The 17,886-nt window shown below is 47.4% G+C and overlaps 1 protein-coding gene across 4 annotated transcripts in view; it reads right to left on the bottom strand.

Annotated features, from left to right (window-relative positions):
• LOC140457003 (pyruvate carboxylase, mitochondrial-like) overlaps positions 1-17,886 on the bottom strand; it is a 1,063,875-nt gene that overhangs the window by 324,253 nt on the left and 721,736 nt on the right. For all 4 annotated transcript variants that reach the window (XM_072550900.1, XM_072550899.1, XM_072550901.1 and 1 more), the window contains one exon: positions 6,834-6,923. In XM_072550900.1, the coding sequence (XP_072407001.1) occupies positions 6,834-6,923 (90 nt within the window). The remainder of the gene's footprint in view (positions 1-6,833; positions 6,924-17,886) is intronic.

Genomic DNA, 17,886 nt, shown 5'->3' with positions numbered 1-17,886 from the left:
CTAACCTGCACATCCCTGGACACTATGGGACAATTTAGCACGGTCAATCACCCTAACCTGTACATCCCTGGGCACTATGGGACAATTTAGCACGGCCAATCCACCTTAACCTTCACATCCCTCGGCACTATGGGACAATTTAGCATGGCCAATCCACCCTAACCTGCACATCCCTGGGCACTATGGGACAATTTAGCACGGCCAATCCACCCTAACCTGCACATCACTGGGCACTATGGGACAATTTAGCATGGCCAATCCACCCTAACCTGCACATCCCTGGGCACTATGGGACAATTTAGCACAGTCAATCACCCTAACCTGTACATCCCTGGGCACTATGGGACAATTTAGCACGGCCAATCCACCCTAACCTGCACATCCCTGGGCACTATGGGACAATTTAGCACGGCCAATCCACCCTAACCTACACATCCCTGGGCACTATGGGACAATTGAGCATGGCCAATATTTATCATGGCCGATATGTTTCTCAATCCCATTCTACTGCCTTCGCCCCATAACCCTCAATCCCCTGACCAATCAAGAACCTGTTTATTTCTGTCTGAAAGTCATTCAATGAATGGGCCTCCACAGCTCTCTGCAGCAATGAGTTCCACAGATTCACTCCCCTTCCACCCCTCTGGCTGAAGTTTTCCTTCTCATCTCACTCTATCCAGACCTCTCAGTAATCTGTAAGTTTTAATCAGATCCTGCACCCCCCCACGTATCCATTTAAACTCCATCGAGTAGAGCCAGAGTCCTCAACTGCTCCTCAAATGACAAGCCCTTCATCATCGGGATCATTCTTCTAAAGGTGTTTTGAGACAAATTGTAGCTCAGGTTGAGGTTCTGCATGTAGGTTTGCTCACTGAGCTGGAAGGTTCATTTTCAGATGTTTCGTCACCATCCTTGGTAACATCTTCAGTGGGCCTCCGGACGATGCGCTGCTGATGATTCCTGCTTTCGATTATATGTTTGGGTTTCTTTGGGTTGGTGATGTAATTACCTGTGGTGATGTCATTTCCTGTGGTGATGTCATTTCCTATTCTTTTTCTCAGGGGGTGGTAAATGGGATCCAAGTGAATCTGATTATTGATGGAGTTCCAGTTAGAATGCCATGCTTCTAGGAATTCTCGTGTATGTCTCTGTTTGGCTTGTCCTAGGATGGATGTGTTGTCCCAGTCGAAGTGGCGCCCTTCCTCATCCAGCTCAGCGAGCAAACCTACATCTATTCTTCTGCACCCTCCCCCCCCAATGCCAGCAGATCCTTCCTTTGATATGGGGCTCAAAATTGCTCCTAATATTCCAAATACAGCCTCAGCAATACATTTCAGCTCTTGTGTTGTAGCCCACACAAAATGAAGGCTAACATTGCATTTGTCTTCCTGCCAATTGAACCTGCATTTGAACAAGGGGTGACTCTCGCTACCTCTTGCTGCCAAACCCGTGAAGGGTATCCCTCTACCAACAGAACGCTGCCACCAAAAAGCTTTCAAGCACATGAGTAACGTGGCATGTGCGTTTCAGTGTGGGTGTGATGCCAGGTACGCAGGCTGCATGTTCAAATTTCAAACCAAGTGCCCAATTGGTCATTCACAGCGGACACCAAGCCAACTGCACTCAACCAGCCCATCCTTGCAAGCCTCAGAGCTCCACCTCCAACACTAGATGTGATTCTGCGATTGGACAACACTTACAAAATAATCTAGAGTGCGCCAAGGATTGCACCTAAAACTAATTTCAGATCATCAGTTCGGGTCATCCATTTGCATTTGCTGCAGACCAGAGACGTTAAACGCAGAGAAATATGTTTTATGTCATCAATAAGGAATTTATATATATCCTGCACCTTCCTTGCTGGGTCATAGAGACTACAGTTGCTGATGCATTCCCATGGCAGTATTCTGTCTCCCTTCTTGGTTTGAGGATTAAGATTGATAGTTGCTGCTGTATCTCCATGCCAAAGACAGTCCAATTCATCGGTGCCCTCTCGCCCAGACTAAGGCCTGTTTCTTGGTACTGGTCTTGATGAGTGTAAGGTTCACCCTTGTGTCTTCTTTTAGCAACAATTAACTTTAGCGAGTTTTGAGAAGATTTGTAGCTCAGGTTGAGGTTCTAGATGTAGGTTTGCTAGCTGAACTGGAAGGGTCATTTCCAGACGTCACCATACTAGGTAACATCTTCAGTGGGCCTCAGGTGAAGCAGTGTACATGATTCCTGCTTTCTATTTATAGGTTTGGGTTTCTTTGGGTTGGTGACGTCATTTCCTGTGGCAATGCCACTTCCTGTGATTTCATTTCCTGTTCCTTTTCTCAGGGGGTGCTGGATGGGGTCTAACTCGAAGTGTCTAACCAGATCAGCGAGCAAATCTACATCCAGAACAATTCACTGTCTATTCTCCTCTAGGCTTTCCACTGGCTAAATTGTTTTTGAGAATGCCATACGTTTGTCTTTTCCTGCTTCACTTTACCCTGCGTGCTCCCTGGATAACCACGGCTCTTTCGTGATGCCATGAGCACCCTTGTTATTTTTGGGGACACATTTCTACTGTGTCGGTCTGAAGAATTCCATTTCTGAAAGATTCTGAGTGATTTGTTATGGATTTACCTTCCATAGCTGTACCCACTCCACTTTCGCAAGGTCAGACCCCAATTTCATAAAATGGACCGAACCCCCTCCTCCCAGCTTGGAGCGTTTACTCCCGCGCCATTGTGATGTTAAATTGAACTGGGTTATGATCACTGTCTCCAAAATGGCCACCCGCTGCTGCTTCATCCAATTTCCTCAGACTGAATCTAGAATCGTGCTCCCTCTGGTGGGTTTGTTCTGGCTCAAGCAAAAAAAAGTAACCTTGAATGCACTTCTGTGTCTTTCACACTGTTTGCATCTTGGTTCATCTGAGGATAAGTGAAGCCCCTAATTCTTCAGGCCCTACTTTCAACAAATACGCCGACATATTGGCTCATTTACCTCTCGGCCACTACATGGGGGTCTATACTACACCCCCGACAGTGCGGCGCTCCCTTTCTCTTTGTTTCTGGGCTCAACCCGTATCAGAGAATCACAAACAGCGCTGAACGAGGCCATTCAGCCCATTGTACCAGTACCAACTCCACTATCTAGTGGCAAACTCCCTCCTTTCCCCGCTATCCTTGCACACCATTATGACCCAAATAATCACCCAATGCCGACACCTTCCCTGCCCGAACCTTGAATGCCTCCATTGAACCTGCCTCTGCCACGTTTCCAGGCAGCACACTGGAATGTGCCGTCCAGGTGGGCAGTTGGGGTGGGATTTAAAAAATACATGAATTTATGGCTTGAAATGCCATAATATCCAAAGCCTCATGCCGGAAAGTGGGACAAATGCAGATGTGGAGCAGTTTTGTTGGTGCAGATTGGATGGGCTGAAGGGCCTCTTCTGCACTGTCTGATTCTATGCAATATTTAATGAAATATCCAGCCTGGTTTGCTATTCAATGACATCAATATTGACCTGTGGCCTACCTCTACATAGATTTAAATGTCTTGTCAGCTTAACATTTCTCTATGACAACGGATGAATGGACATCAGTGCAATGATCACCAGGCAGGAGTGTTCCCTCCCAGTTGGAGAACACTTCAGAGGTCCCGGACATTTGGCCTCAGACCTTCGGGTGACTGTCCTCCAAGGTGGACTTCCAGACGGGCAACTCCGCAGAGTGGTCAAGCAGAGGCTGATAGCCATGTTCAATACCCAAGGGGAGGGCCTCAGCCGGGACCTTGGGTTCATGTCACACTACTGGTGACCCCATTGCACTACACACACACACACAGACAGACAGACAGACAGACACACACACACACACGCACACACACACACAGACAGACACACAGACACAGACTGACACACAGACACAGACACACACACAGAGACAGATACACAGACACAGACATACTTAGACAGACAGACACCCACACACACACACACAAACACAGACACACACACACACAGCCACAGACACACACACACACACACAGACAGACACACACACAGACACCCACACACACAGACAGACACACACACACAGACACCCACACACACACAGCCACAGACACACACACACACACAGACAGATACACACACACAGCCACAGACACACACACACAGACACAGTCAGACCGAGACACAGACACACACAGACACAGACTAACACACAGACAAAGACACAGTCACACAGAGACAGACACAGACACAGACATACACACACACACAGACACTCTTACAAACTCACACTCACACAGACACTTTCTTATGCACACTCTCTCTCATACATACACCCTCACACAGGCTTATACTCCATCACATTCACACACACACACTTTACCAAGTATGCACACATGCAAACACACTCACACTCTCACATGCACACACGCACGCATAGACAAACAGACATACACTCACAGACACACACACAGACACAATCACACATACACACACACACACGCAGACACACACACATACACATACACATATACACACTCACAGACACACACACACATACACACTCACAGACACACAGTCACAGACACACACACACTCAGACACACACACTCACACACAGGCACACACTCACAGGCACACACACAAACACACACTCTCAGACACACACAGACACACACTCACAGACACACACACACACATACACACACTCACAGACACACACAGACACACACACATACACACAGACACAGACACACACACACTCACAGACACACACACATACTCTCAGACACACACACATATACACATACACACAGACATACACACACACAGACACACACACTCTCAGACACATACACACACACATACACACACACACTCACAGACACACACACACTCACAGAAACACACACAGACAGACACACACTCACACACATACAGACACACACACACTCTCACACACACAGACACACACACACACACACCAACACACACTCACAGACACACACACACACATACACACTCTCAGACATACATACACATACACACACACACAGACACGGACACACAATCAGGCACACACACACACTCAGACACACACACACACTCACAGACGCACACTCTCAGACCATACACACCCCCGCACACACAGGCGCACACACACACACTCACACACAGACACACACACACACACACACACACAGACACACACACACACACAAACACACATACACACACAGACACACACACACAGACACACACACACAGACACAGACACACACACACACACAGACACACACACACACACACACACAGACACACAGACACACACACAGACACACACACACACACACACACACACACACACACACATACACACACACACACACACACACATTTCAATGGGGTGAATTTACAGTTGCAGAATGAAATTCGCAGGTACTTTATATTTTGCTCCAAAAGCAAATCCTGCAGGCAGTCAATTCACGGAATATTTTATAAACTCCACTGTGGAAATCGAACCAGTCTGACTCAAGACTGGGATACAGACAGAGGCTAACCTCACACCTTTAATGCATTGACTGAGCGGAAATATCACCTTTTTTTAAAATAAAACTTTAAGTTATCTCGAGAATGTCACCAAACACAAGTTCTGGGATTTACGTATTAATGAACCGAAACCTGCAACTCATTCTAAAAGATGAAAGACTTAGCAGTGATCTCGGTTTGTTCAAAGTATCATTTCAGTTGCATGGCACTGTAACCTTTTGCTATAAATTCTGTGTCTTATGGTCTTATTCATCACAACCAGCTGATGAAGGAGCAGCGCTCCGAAAGCGAGTGCTTCCAAATAAACCTGTTGGACTCGAACCTGGTGTTGTGTGATTGTTAACACTATCCACCCCAGTCCGACACTGGCACCTCCACATCATAACATTTCTCTGGACAGTTCATTCGACAGCTCAATGATTTGATGCACATTCACGTCTACTTTTAATTCCAACCAAGGGCATATTCTTCCTCCCAAAGGGCCTTGTCCCTTTCCCAAAGCAGTCAAAAGGTGTCCCAGGGCCATATCCCAGAGACGGACTTCAAAATCTCGAAAAGGAACTGCAACTCATCAATAAAACCGCGGCAGCTTTAGATACATTCGGACCAGGTTGGAGGAAGAGCGCCTCATCTTCCGCCTGGGAACCCTCCAACCACAAGGGACGAACTCAGATTTCTCCAGTTTCCTCATTTCCCCTTCCCCCACCTTGTCTCAGTCCCAACTCTTGAACTCAGCACCACCTTCCTAACCTGCAATCTTCTTCCTGACCTCTCCGCCCCCCCAACCCCCACTCCGGCCTATCACCCTCACCTTGACCTCCTTCCACCTATCGCATTCCCAACGCCCCTCCCCCAAGTCCCTCCTCCCTATCTTTTATTTTAGCCTGCTTGGCACACCCTCCTCATTCCTGAAGAAGGGCTGATGCCCGAAACGTCGATTCTCCTGCTCCTTGGACGCTGCCTGACCTGCTGCGCTTTTCCAGCAACACATTTTTCAGGTTGGAAACACACAAGTCGCATTTTGGACATCCACGAGTGAAAATCAGACCGGCCTGAGGCAATTGTACAGCCGTCCATGTGCGTGTGCCTCCAAGAGCTTCAGATATACAAGTCCCAACCTGTTAGCAGGACTCCAAAACCCAAGTGACTCCAAAGACCATTTGGCCACTGTGCAGTACCTCACACTCTCGTTGTGTTCCTTTATATTAAACAACACCCCAGGAAGCAAGAGCACACGATGAAGGCAAGATGGAACAATAATAGGGCAATAATAATAAACCAGCAGTGAAGCACTTACCCAAGGGGACCTGAGGAATTATAGGATCCACAGTTGAAGGTTTCGCTTTCACTGGAATGGGGGTTATTGGTCCGTTAACCATAATGTGACCTGGAAAAGTGACAACACCATGTGATTAGTTGCTACGAAGGCACCTTATTGTTGATTTTGATCGTCGGTCTTTAAAGATTTGCAAGGAGTGATTTGTTAGACCAGATTGAGGAGGTACCCGACTGTTTTATTTGAAAAGGGGGGGCCAAAGAAAATTTACAGCCTGGGAACAGCCCTCCAAGCCTGAGCCGATCCAAATCCACTGTCTGAACCTGTCGCCCAATTCCGAAGCATCTGTATCCCTCTGCTCCCCACCTACTCATGCATCTGCCCAGACGCACCTTGAATGAATCCACCGTACCAGGCCAGCGAAAGAACGTTCGGGTTTTTAATTTTAAATACGCTTCTAAGCAATGACCTGGCGTAAGGGAATTGCTTGGACCATTCCACGGGTAATCACATGCCTGGGTCAATGGCTGTTACATAGGAACAGCCATTCGACCCCTCGCCCCTGGTCCACCACTCAATGGGATCATGGCTGATCTGTGGCCTAACTCCATTAAAATGGCCTTTGGCCCACATCCCTCAATACCTTTTCTTAACCAAGATGTATCTATCGCTGATTTAAAATTATAGAAACTAGCATCGCTGCCACTTGTCAAAGGTTATTCCAAACACACATACCACTCTGTAGAAGCACTCCTGAATGGTCCATCCCAAATTCTTAGACTATGCCCCTAATTTCTGGAATCCCCAACCAGTGGAAATAATTTATCTCCTCAGTCTTTTCCATTAATATCAGAAAGGTTTTAATCAGATTGCACCTGAACCTTCTAAATGTTTTGAGAAAAAAAAAGGCCTATTTTTTATAATCTTGCCTGATGACCCTTCAAGGCCAACATTTTGTTGGAGTAAAGTGTTGTTTCCATATTGTTAGGTATTCTACCAGAGTCATACCTGCCAAGAGAGAGAGAGAGAGAGAGACGCAATGTAGCTCAACCTCTGCCTTTCTAAGAGAACCTTTTCCAGGAGTTCTGTGTGATACCTGAAGCCCTGATCCAGAAAAGGTGCTGAAAGAACAATTCTCAATGTTTCCTGAGTGAGTTGCCAGTGACAACCGCATGTATCTCGTGTGACAATGCTGTAGCTCTAAGAGGTTTTTTTTTAAAAGAAGTTGCAAGGCAGAGGCACCAAGACAACCAGAGTTAACAGCTGGTGAGGACTTGATTTTTTTTTACAAATTGGAACAATAGAAGCAGCCTGACTGGGTGTGGCCAGCTCTCACAGACCAAGCTTTACAGTTTTTGGTTTAGTTTTTTAAGTTTAACTTTAAGCTGTTGCTGTTGTGGACTTGAGGAAGTGGCAGCTACCTTTTCCCTCTCTCGGATATAGCTAGAGGCTGGGGTTTCTCCCTGCTGTTCTCCCTTTCTGTGAAACAAATCTATTTTTCCGAATTTCCCTTTTCGCCAAGGGGTGTGTTTATGGGATGTTACTATATTGGAACAGTTAATTAGTAATAGTTACGGCATCTATTATTCAGTTAAGTTTTCCAACAGAGTTAAGTTAATCTAAGTTGTACTTTCTTTTGTTTGCATTTTAACTTTAGTGATTTAAATAAACTGTATTTTTGCTTAACATTGAATAGCTTACCAATTGCATTACATCTGGAACTTCACATTTGCCTTAAAAATCAGAAAAAGTTAGGATTTAGGATAGCCTTCTTAAAATATTTTGAGGGGGTCTGGTCCAGTCCGTAACACCGGTGGGCAGCACGGTGGCACAGTGGTTAGCGCTGCTGCCTCACAGCGCCAGAGACCCGGGTTCAATTCCCGCCTCAGGCGACTGACTGTGTGGAGTTTGCACATTCTCCCCGTGTCTGCGTGGGTTTCCTCCAGGTGCTCTGGTTTCCTCCCACAGTCCAAAAAATGTGCAGGTTAGGGTGAATTGGCCATGCTCAATTGCCCATAGTGGTAAATGTAGGGGAATGGGTGTGGGTCGGTGCGGACTTGTTGGGCCGAAGGGCCTGTTTCCACACTGTAAGTAATCTAATCTAATCACTAGTGACAATTTTTGTGGCAAACGTTGAACTACAGTGTTAATACTATGTGGAAACGTACGTTACAAAGTCAGCAGACTCGCTTATAACATTAAATTTGATTTGTATTTCAATATTATCTGAAGAAAGATGGACAAGTTTTAGTTTACTCTAGATTTTGAGGCCTGTGAGTGGTGTTAGACGCCTGGTTTACATACATTTAAATTCGGGCTTTAGAAAACAAGGGAAGAAGAGAGAAAACAGAAGTGGACCGTTTTGTGGATGGTCCAGGGCGACAGAGGCCAGATTTCTTTTAGAGAAGACTGCAGAACATGTAGAATCATAGAGATGTCCAGCACGGAAACAGACCTATCGGTTCAACCCATCCATGCCGACCAGATATCCCATAATAATCTTGTCCCATTTGCCAGCACATGGCCCGTGTCCCTCTAACCCCTTCCTATTCATGTACCCATCCAGATGCATTTTAAGTGCTGTCATTGTATCAGCCTCCACCACTTCCTCTGGCAGTTCATTCCATACACGCACCACCCTCTGTGTGATAAACTGGCCCCTTAGGTACCTTTTAAATCTGGGTTTGATTCCACCCTCGGGTGACTGTCTGCATGAAGTTTGCACATTCTCCCCGTATTTGTGTGGGTTTCCTCCGGATGCACCAGTTTACTCCCACAATCCAAAGATGTGCAGGTTAGGGTGGATTGGCAATGTTAAATTGTCCCATTGTGCCCAGGGATGTGCAGGTTAGGGTGGATTGGCCATGTTAAATTGTCCCATAGTGCCCAGGGATGTGCAGGTTAGGGTGGATTGGCCGTGCTAAATTGTCCCATAGTGCCCAGGGATGTGCAGGTTAGGGTGGATTGGCCGTGCTAAATTGTCCCATAGTGCCCAGGGATGTGCACGTTAGGGTGGATTGGCCGTGCTAAATTGTCCCATAGTGCCCAGGGATGTGCAGGTTAGGGTGGATTGGCCGTGCTAAATTGTCCCATAGTGCCCAGGGATGTGCAGGTTAGGGGGGATTGGCCGTGCTAAATTGTCCCATAGTGCCCAAGGATGTGCAGGTTAGGGTGGATTGGCCGTGTTAAATTGTCCCGTAGTGCCCAGGGATGTGCAGGTTAGGGTGGATTGGCCGTGCTAAATTGTCCCATAGTGCCCAGGGATGTGCAGGTTAGGGTGGATTGGCCGTGCTAAATTGTCCCATAGTGTCCAGGGACGTGCAGGTTAGGGTGGATTGGCCGTGCTAAATTGTCCCACAGTGTCCAGGGATGTGCAGGTTAGGGTGGATTGGCCGTGTTAAATTGTCCCGTAATGCCCAGGGATGTGCAGGTTAGGGTGGATTGGCCGTGCTAAATTGTCCCACAGTGTCCAGGGATGTGCAGGTTAGGGTGGATTGGCCGTGTTAAATTGTCCCGTAATGCCCAGGGATGTGCAGGTTAGGGTGGATTGGCCGTGTTAAATTGTCCCGTAATGCCCAGGGATGTGCAGGTTAGGGTGGATTAGTCAGGGGTAAATGTAGAGGAATGGTGAATGGGTCTGGGAGGGTTACTCCTCTATGGAGGGTTGGTGTGGACCTGTTGGGTCAAATAGCCTGTTTCCACACTGTCGGGATTCTACGATAGCAATGAGATGACCAATTTCTAACTCATCAGCAAACCTCTTCCTCTGTCATGTCACTGTCACCTATGATTAAATTTACCAACTTAACAATCTTCTTCCAATTAATAACTCCCATCCTTCTCTCAGTTTCAAATTTCAAACTTTAGCAGCTCCCTTAAGTTGTGGGCTTGAGTATTACAGACATTTGAAAGAGATTCGAAACACATCTGGCTATCCCTGAGCACGTCCAATGGTGCAAAAGTTGAAAAAAAAAACTACAGTCTTAGATCGAGAGAGAGGTTTATTTGTGCGTTGTTAGAAAATAAGTTGCCACTTCAGGTTAAATTCACCACATATCAAATAGGTCTTGTGACCCAGTGGTAGTGTCCCTCCCTCCCAAGAGTGGGTTCAAGTCTCTCACTTGGGATCTTAGAAGATACTCCACATTGAGCCAAGCAACTCAATTGTCAATCGTGAAAATCCCTCAGATCTGCCTTCAGTCAGAGATGAAGGGGCTTTCTGGTCAGACCACACCATGGGGGCTTCGCAAACGGTCTACCTGGACTAAATGACCCACACGAAGAGCAAGCACCAATCTTGTCACAAAGGACGGCTAAGTGCGTTTCAGTGAAGTTTACACTTGAGGGAGCTTTCTCTTTAATGTCGACTCATGGAGTGACGGGGGCGGGGGGCGGAATGCGACGTTGTTTATTTTGGAAGGAGGAACAGAGGATCAGAAGGTTATTGAAGTGGAGAAAAACTGCAGAGAGCTGCCACATTAAGGGACTCGCGGGGGGGGGGGTGGTGTACTTGTGCACAAAACACAGAGCTAGCGCACAGGGAAGGCTTGTTTACTATTAATTCGAGGGGGTTGGACTGTCAGAATGGGGAGGTCTCACGGCGCCTGGACACGGTGATAGGGAGAGCACATCTGGAGCAGTTTCGCTTGTCCTTACTCGAGGGAAGATTCAGAGGTGGGTTCAGGGAAGGCTGATGAGGATGATCTCTGTTACGGAGCAAATGGGAAACGGGTTGGGACTCTGCTCACCGGGAGAACGAGAGCTGACCTCATCGAAACATTCGGGTTTTTCAGGGGCTTGACAGGGTCAATGCTGAGAGGATGCTTCCCCCCCCAACCCCCCGTCATGGGAGGGTCTCGGAACAGAGAGGGCGCAGTCTCAGAATAAAGTGGGTGGGGGGGGGGGCAATTGAAGACTGAGATGGGGAGGATCTTCTTTCTTCAGAGGGTTGTGAGTCTTAGGAGCTCTTTACCGCAGAGAACTGTGGGGGGGGGGGGAGGAGGGAGCAGAGTCCTTGTGTATATTAAGGCTGAGCAAGATAGATTCTTGAACAGGAGGGGAATCAAGGGTGATGGGTAACGGGCAGAAAAATGGACACAAGGAATATCGGGCCAGACACAGAATGCTCGAGGGGCCGAAAGGCCAATTCCAGTGACGGTTTCTTAAGGTTTTACAGTCCAACAAAGAGGGGGGAAAAAAAATACAGGACTCATTAGCGAGGTTTCGCAGCTCCTGCTCCTGCTCAAATCACCCACATGAGTTTTCTGCCTTTGAACAGTTTCGGAGACTTGAAAATAAATGGTATGCAAATCTCACCGTGAATTGAAAGAGCGCAGACGACAGTCATTAGAGATGACAGCAATTTACTTTTGCATTTCAGAAAGTAAGTGAAAGACAGAGAGACTCGGGTGGGGAGGGCACAATAGAGAGAGAGAGAGAGAGAGAGAGGGAGAGGAAGAGTGAGGGACGGGGAAGAGAGAGAGAGAGAGAGAATGAGAGGGAAAGAGAGAGGAAGAGTGGAGGGGGAGAGAGAGGAAGAGACATAGACGGGAGGGGAGAGAGAAAGGAGGGAGGGAGAGAGAGGGACATAGAGGGAGATGGGAAGAGACAGAGGGAGAAGGGGGAAGAGAGGAAGGGAGAAGAAAGGGGGGGGGAAGAGAGAGAGAGATAGAGAGAGGGGAGAGAGGAGAGGGAGAGAGAGGGACAAAGAGGGAGATGGGGAGAAACAAGAAGGAGAGGGAGATCGAGAGGGAGGAAAGACGGGGGGAGAGAAAGGGGGGGAGAGAGAGAGACAGGGTAGAGTGAAATGGAGGGAGGGAAACAGAGGGACAGAGGGGGGAGAAAAGGGGAGAGATAGAGAGACGGAGGGGGAAAGAGACATTATTGTCGTGGGTCAAAATCCTGGAATTCCCTCCCTAGCAGCGGTGTATGGGTGTCCTTACACCACACAGACTGCAGAGGTGCAAGAAAGTATCTCACCGTCACCTTCCCTAGGGGCAATTAGAGATCGGGCCAATAAATGAACAGAACAAAATCACATTTTGTTTTTCTACCCAACGGAATGGAGAGTTGTCCCTTGAGCCTTATCAACAAGGTCAAACCTGCAGCCTGTTCTGAACAGGCCGACTCGCACTTTGCCAGAGAAGTGAGGCTGGGTCTCAGAAGAAAAGATAAAAACGACGTTGAACGGCCATCGGCGAAAAAAAAAACTCGCCCCTTTGCTTCACTGTTTGAAGAATTCATGTTGTACTCAATACCACGCGCAAACTCTAACAGCCCCAGGGGTCAGTCCAGCCTGGGCACATGGACAGCCCGTTCTGGGTAAAGGTCAAGGCAGAGCTGCAGGACCTGAGGCCTACAGCCTGACTCACTGAGAATCCCTTACAAACACCTCTCACCTTCTGCTCAGCGTTAGTCAGGAAGCTCAGGTCTCATGGTGGTCACACACTTCATTATCTCCAGACTGGTCTTCGGAGGGGCGGGGGGGGGCACTGTTTTTGGAGTGAGGGGGCAAGTTTGTTTTTCAATACGATTCGATCCAGGGGCAAGGGTAGAGAGAATGAAAGGGAGAGCAAGAGAGACTGAGTGTGTGAGAGAGAGAGAGGGGGAGTATGAGAGAAAGATCAAAAGAGAGTGAGAGAGTAAAACAGTGAGATGGAGTGAGAGTGCGAGAGTGGTGAGAGTGAGATAGAGAGAGACAGCAAGAGGAAAGAGGAAAGAGAATGAGACAGGGGGAGAGAGTGAGAGAAAGCGTGAGAGAGGGAGAAGAATGAAAGAGAGACAGTGAGAGTGAGAGACTGAGATATACCATGACAGAGTGTGAGAGACAGTGAGAGTGAGAGACTGAGATATACCATGACAGAGAGAGTGTGAGAGACAGTGAGAGTGAGAGACTGGGATATACCATGACAGAGTGTGAGAGACAGTGAGAGTGAGAGACTGAGATATACCATGACAGAGTGTGAGAGACAGTGAGAGTGAGAGACTGGGAAAAACCATGACAGAGTGTGAGAGACAGTGAGAGTGAGAGACTGGGATATACCATGACAGAGAGAGTGTGAGAGAGAGTGACAGTGAGAGACTGAGATATACCATGACAGAGAGAGTGTGAGAGACAGTGAGAGTGAGAGACTGGGATATACCATGACAGAGAGAGTGTGAGAGACAGTGAGAGTGAGAGACTGAAATATACCATGACAGAGAGAGTGTGAGAGAGAGTGAGAGTGAGAGACTGAGATATACCATGACAGAGTGTGAGAGACAGTGAGAGTGAGAGACTGAGATATACCATGACAGAGTGTGAGAGACAGTGAGAGTGAGAGACTGGGATATACCTTGACAGAGTGTGAGAGACAGTGAGAGTGAGAGACTGGGATATACCATGACAGAGAGAGTGTGAGAGGCAGTGAGAGTGAGAGACTGGGATATACCATGACAGAGTGTGAGAGACAGTGAGAGTGAGAGACTGGGATATACCATGACAGAGTGTGAGAGACAGTGAGAGTGAGAGACTGAGATATACCATGACAGAGAGAGTGTGAGAGACAGTGAGAGTGAGAGACTGAGATATACCATGACAGAGAGAGTGTGAGAGACAGTGAGAGTGAGAGACTGGGATATACCATGACAGAGTGTGAGAGACAGTGAGAGTGAGAGACTGAGATATACCATGACAGAGTGTGAGAGACAGTGAGAGTGAGAGACTGAGATGTACCATGACAGAGAGAGTGTGAGAGACAGTGAGAGTGAGAGACTGAGATATACCATGACAGAGTGTGAGAGACAGTGAGAATGAGAGACTGGGATATACCATGACCGAGAGAGTGTGAGAGACAGTGAGAGTGAGAGACTGGGATATACCATGACAGAGAGAGTGTGAGAGACAGTGAGAGTGAGAGACTGGGATATACCATGACAGAGAGAGTGTGAGAGAGAGTGAGAGTGAGAGACTGAGATATACCATGACAGAGAGAGTGTGAGAGACAGTGAGAGTGAGAGGCTGAGATATACCATGACAGAGAGAGTGTGAGAGACAGTGAGAGTGAGAGACTGAGATATACCATGACAGAGTGTGAGAGACAGTGAGAGTGAGAGACTGAGATATACCATGACAGAGTGTGAGAGACAGTGAGAGTGAGAGTCTGGGATATACCATGACAGAGTGTGAGAGACAGTGAGAGTGAGACACTGAGATATACCATGACACAGAGAGTGTGAGAGGCATTGAGAGTGAGAGACTGAGATATACCATGACAGAGTGTGAGAGACAGTGAGAGTGAGAGACTGGGATATACCATGACAGAGAGAGTGAGAGACAGTGAGAGTGAGAGACTGAGATATACCATGACAGAGTGTGAGAGACAGTGAGAGTGAGGGACTGGGATATACCATGACAGAGTGTGAGAGACAGTGAGAGTGAGAGACTGGGATATACCATGACAGAGAGAGTGAGAGACAGTGAGAGTGAGAGACTGAGATATACCATGACAGAGAGAGTGTGAGAGACAGTGAGAGTGAAAGACTGAGATATACCATGACAGAGAGAGTGTGAGAGACAGTGAGAGTGAGAGACTGGGATATACCATGACAGAGAGAGTGTGAGAGACAGTGAGAGTGAGAGACTGAGATATACCATGACAGAGAGAGTGTGAGAGACAGTGAGAGTGAGAGACTGAGATATACCATGACAGAGAGAGTGAGAGACAGTGAGAGTGAGAGACTGAGATATACCATGACAGAGTGTGAGAGACAGTGAGAGTGAGAGACTGAGATATACCATGACAGAGTGTGAGAGACAGTGAGAGTGAGAGACTGAGATATACCATGACAGAGAGAGTGTGAGAGACAGTGAGAGTGAGAGACTGAGATATACCATGACAGAGAGAGTGTGAGAGACAGTGAGAGTGAGAGACTGATATATACCATGACAGAGAGAGTGTGAGAGGCAGTGAGAGTGAGAGACTGAGATATACCATGACAGAGTGTGAGAGACAGTGAGAGTGAGAGACTGAGATATACCATGACAGAGAGAGTGTGAGAGACAGTGAGAGTGAGAGACTGATATATACCATGACAGAGAGAGTGTGAGAGGCAGTGAGAGTGAGAGACTGGGATATACCATGACAGAGTGTGAGAGACAGTGAGAGTGAGAGACTGGGATATACCAATACAGAGACAATGTGAGAGACAGTGAGAGTGAGAGACTGATATATACCATGACAGAGAGAGTGTGAGAGACAGTGAGAGTGAGAGACTGAGATATACCATGACAGAGAGAGTGAGAGACAGTGAGAGTGAGAGACTGAGATATACCATGACAGAGAGAGTGTGAGAGGCAGTGAGAGTAAGAGACTGAGATATACCATGACAGGGAGATTGTGAGAGACAGTGAGAGTGAGAGACTGAGATATACCATGACAGTGTGTGAGAGGCAGTGAGAGTGAGAGACTGAGATATACCATGACAGAGTGTGAGAGACAGTGAGAGTGAGAGACTGAGATATACCATGACAGAGAGAGTGTGAGAGACAGTGAGAGTGAGAGACTGAGATATACCATGACAGAGAGAGTGTGAGAGACAGTGAGAGTGAGAGACTGAGATATACCATGACAGAGAGAGTGTGAGAGACAGTGAGAGTGAGAGACTGAGATATACCATGACAGAGAGAGTGTGAGAGGCAGTGAGAGTGAGAGATTGATATATACCATGACAGAGAGAGTGTGAGAGACAGTGAGAGTGAGAGACTGAGATATACCATGACAGAGAGAGTGTGAGAGGCAGTGAGAGTGAGAGACTGAGATATACCATGACAGAGTGTGAGAGACAGTGAGAGTGAGAGACTGAGATAGACCATGACACAGAGAGTGTGAGAGACAGTGAGAGTGAAAGACTGAGATATACCATGACAGAGTGTGAGAGACAGTGAGAGTGAGAGACTGAGATATACCATGACAGAGTGTGAGAGGCAGTGAGAGTGAGAGACTGGGATATACCATGACAGAGTGTGAGAGACAGTGAGAGTGAAAGACTGAGATATACCATGACAGAGAGAGTGTGAGAGACAGTGAGAGTGAGAGACTGAGATATACCATGACAGAGTGTGAGAGACAGTGAGAGTGAGAGACTGAGATATACCATGACAGAGAGTGTGAGAGACAGTGAGAGTGAGAGACTGAGATATACCATGACAGAGAGAGTGTGAGAGACAGTGAGAGTGAGAGACTGAGATATACCATGACAGAGAGAGTGTGAGAGACAGTGAGAGTGAGAGACTGAGATATACCATGACAGAGAGAGTGTGAGAGACAGTGAGAGTGAGAGACTGAGATATACCATGACAGAGAGAGTGTGAGAGAGAGTGAGAGTGAGAGACTGGGATATACCATGACAGAGAGAGTGTGAGAGACAGTGAGAGTGAGAGACTGAGATATACCATGACAGAGAGAGTGTGAGACAGTGAGAGTGAGAGACTGAGATATACCATGACAGAGTGTGAGAGACAGTGAGAGTGAGAGACGGGGATATACCATGACAGAGAGAGTGTGAGAGACAGTGAGAGTGAGAGACTGGGATATACCATGACAGAGAGAGTGTGAGAGACAGTGAGAGTGAGAGACTGGGATATACCATGACAGAGAGAGTGTGAGAGACAGTGAGAGTGAGAGACTGAGATATACCATGACAGTGTGTGAGAGACAGTGAGAGTGAGAGACTGAGATATACCATGACAGAGAGAGTGTGAGAGACAGTGAGAGTGAGAGACTGAGATATACCATGACAGAGAGAGTGAGAGACAGTGAGAGTGAGAGACTGAGATATACCATGACAGAGTGTGAGAGGCAGTGAGAGTGAGAGACTGAGATATACCATGACAGAGTGTGAGAGGCAGTGAGAGTGAGAGACTGAGATATACCATGACAGAGTGTGAGAGACAGTGAGAGTGAGAGACTGAGATATACCATGACAGAGTGTGAGAGACAGTGAGAGTGAGAGACTGAGATATACCATGACAGAGAGAGTGTGAGAGACAGTGAGAGTGAGAGACTGAGATATACCATGACAGAGAGAGTGTGAG

Source organism: Chiloscyllium punctatum, chromosome 31 (genome assembly GCF_047496795.1).
Source record: "Chiloscyllium punctatum isolate Juve2018m chromosome 31, sChiPun1.3, whole genome shotgun sequence".
Taxonomy (NCBI): domain Eukaryota; kingdom Metazoa; phylum Chordata; class Chondrichthyes; order Orectolobiformes; family Hemiscylliidae; genus Chiloscyllium; species Chiloscyllium punctatum.
Note: the sequence above shows the minus strand (reverse complement) of the source record. Positions and strands in the feature narration are given on the sequence as shown.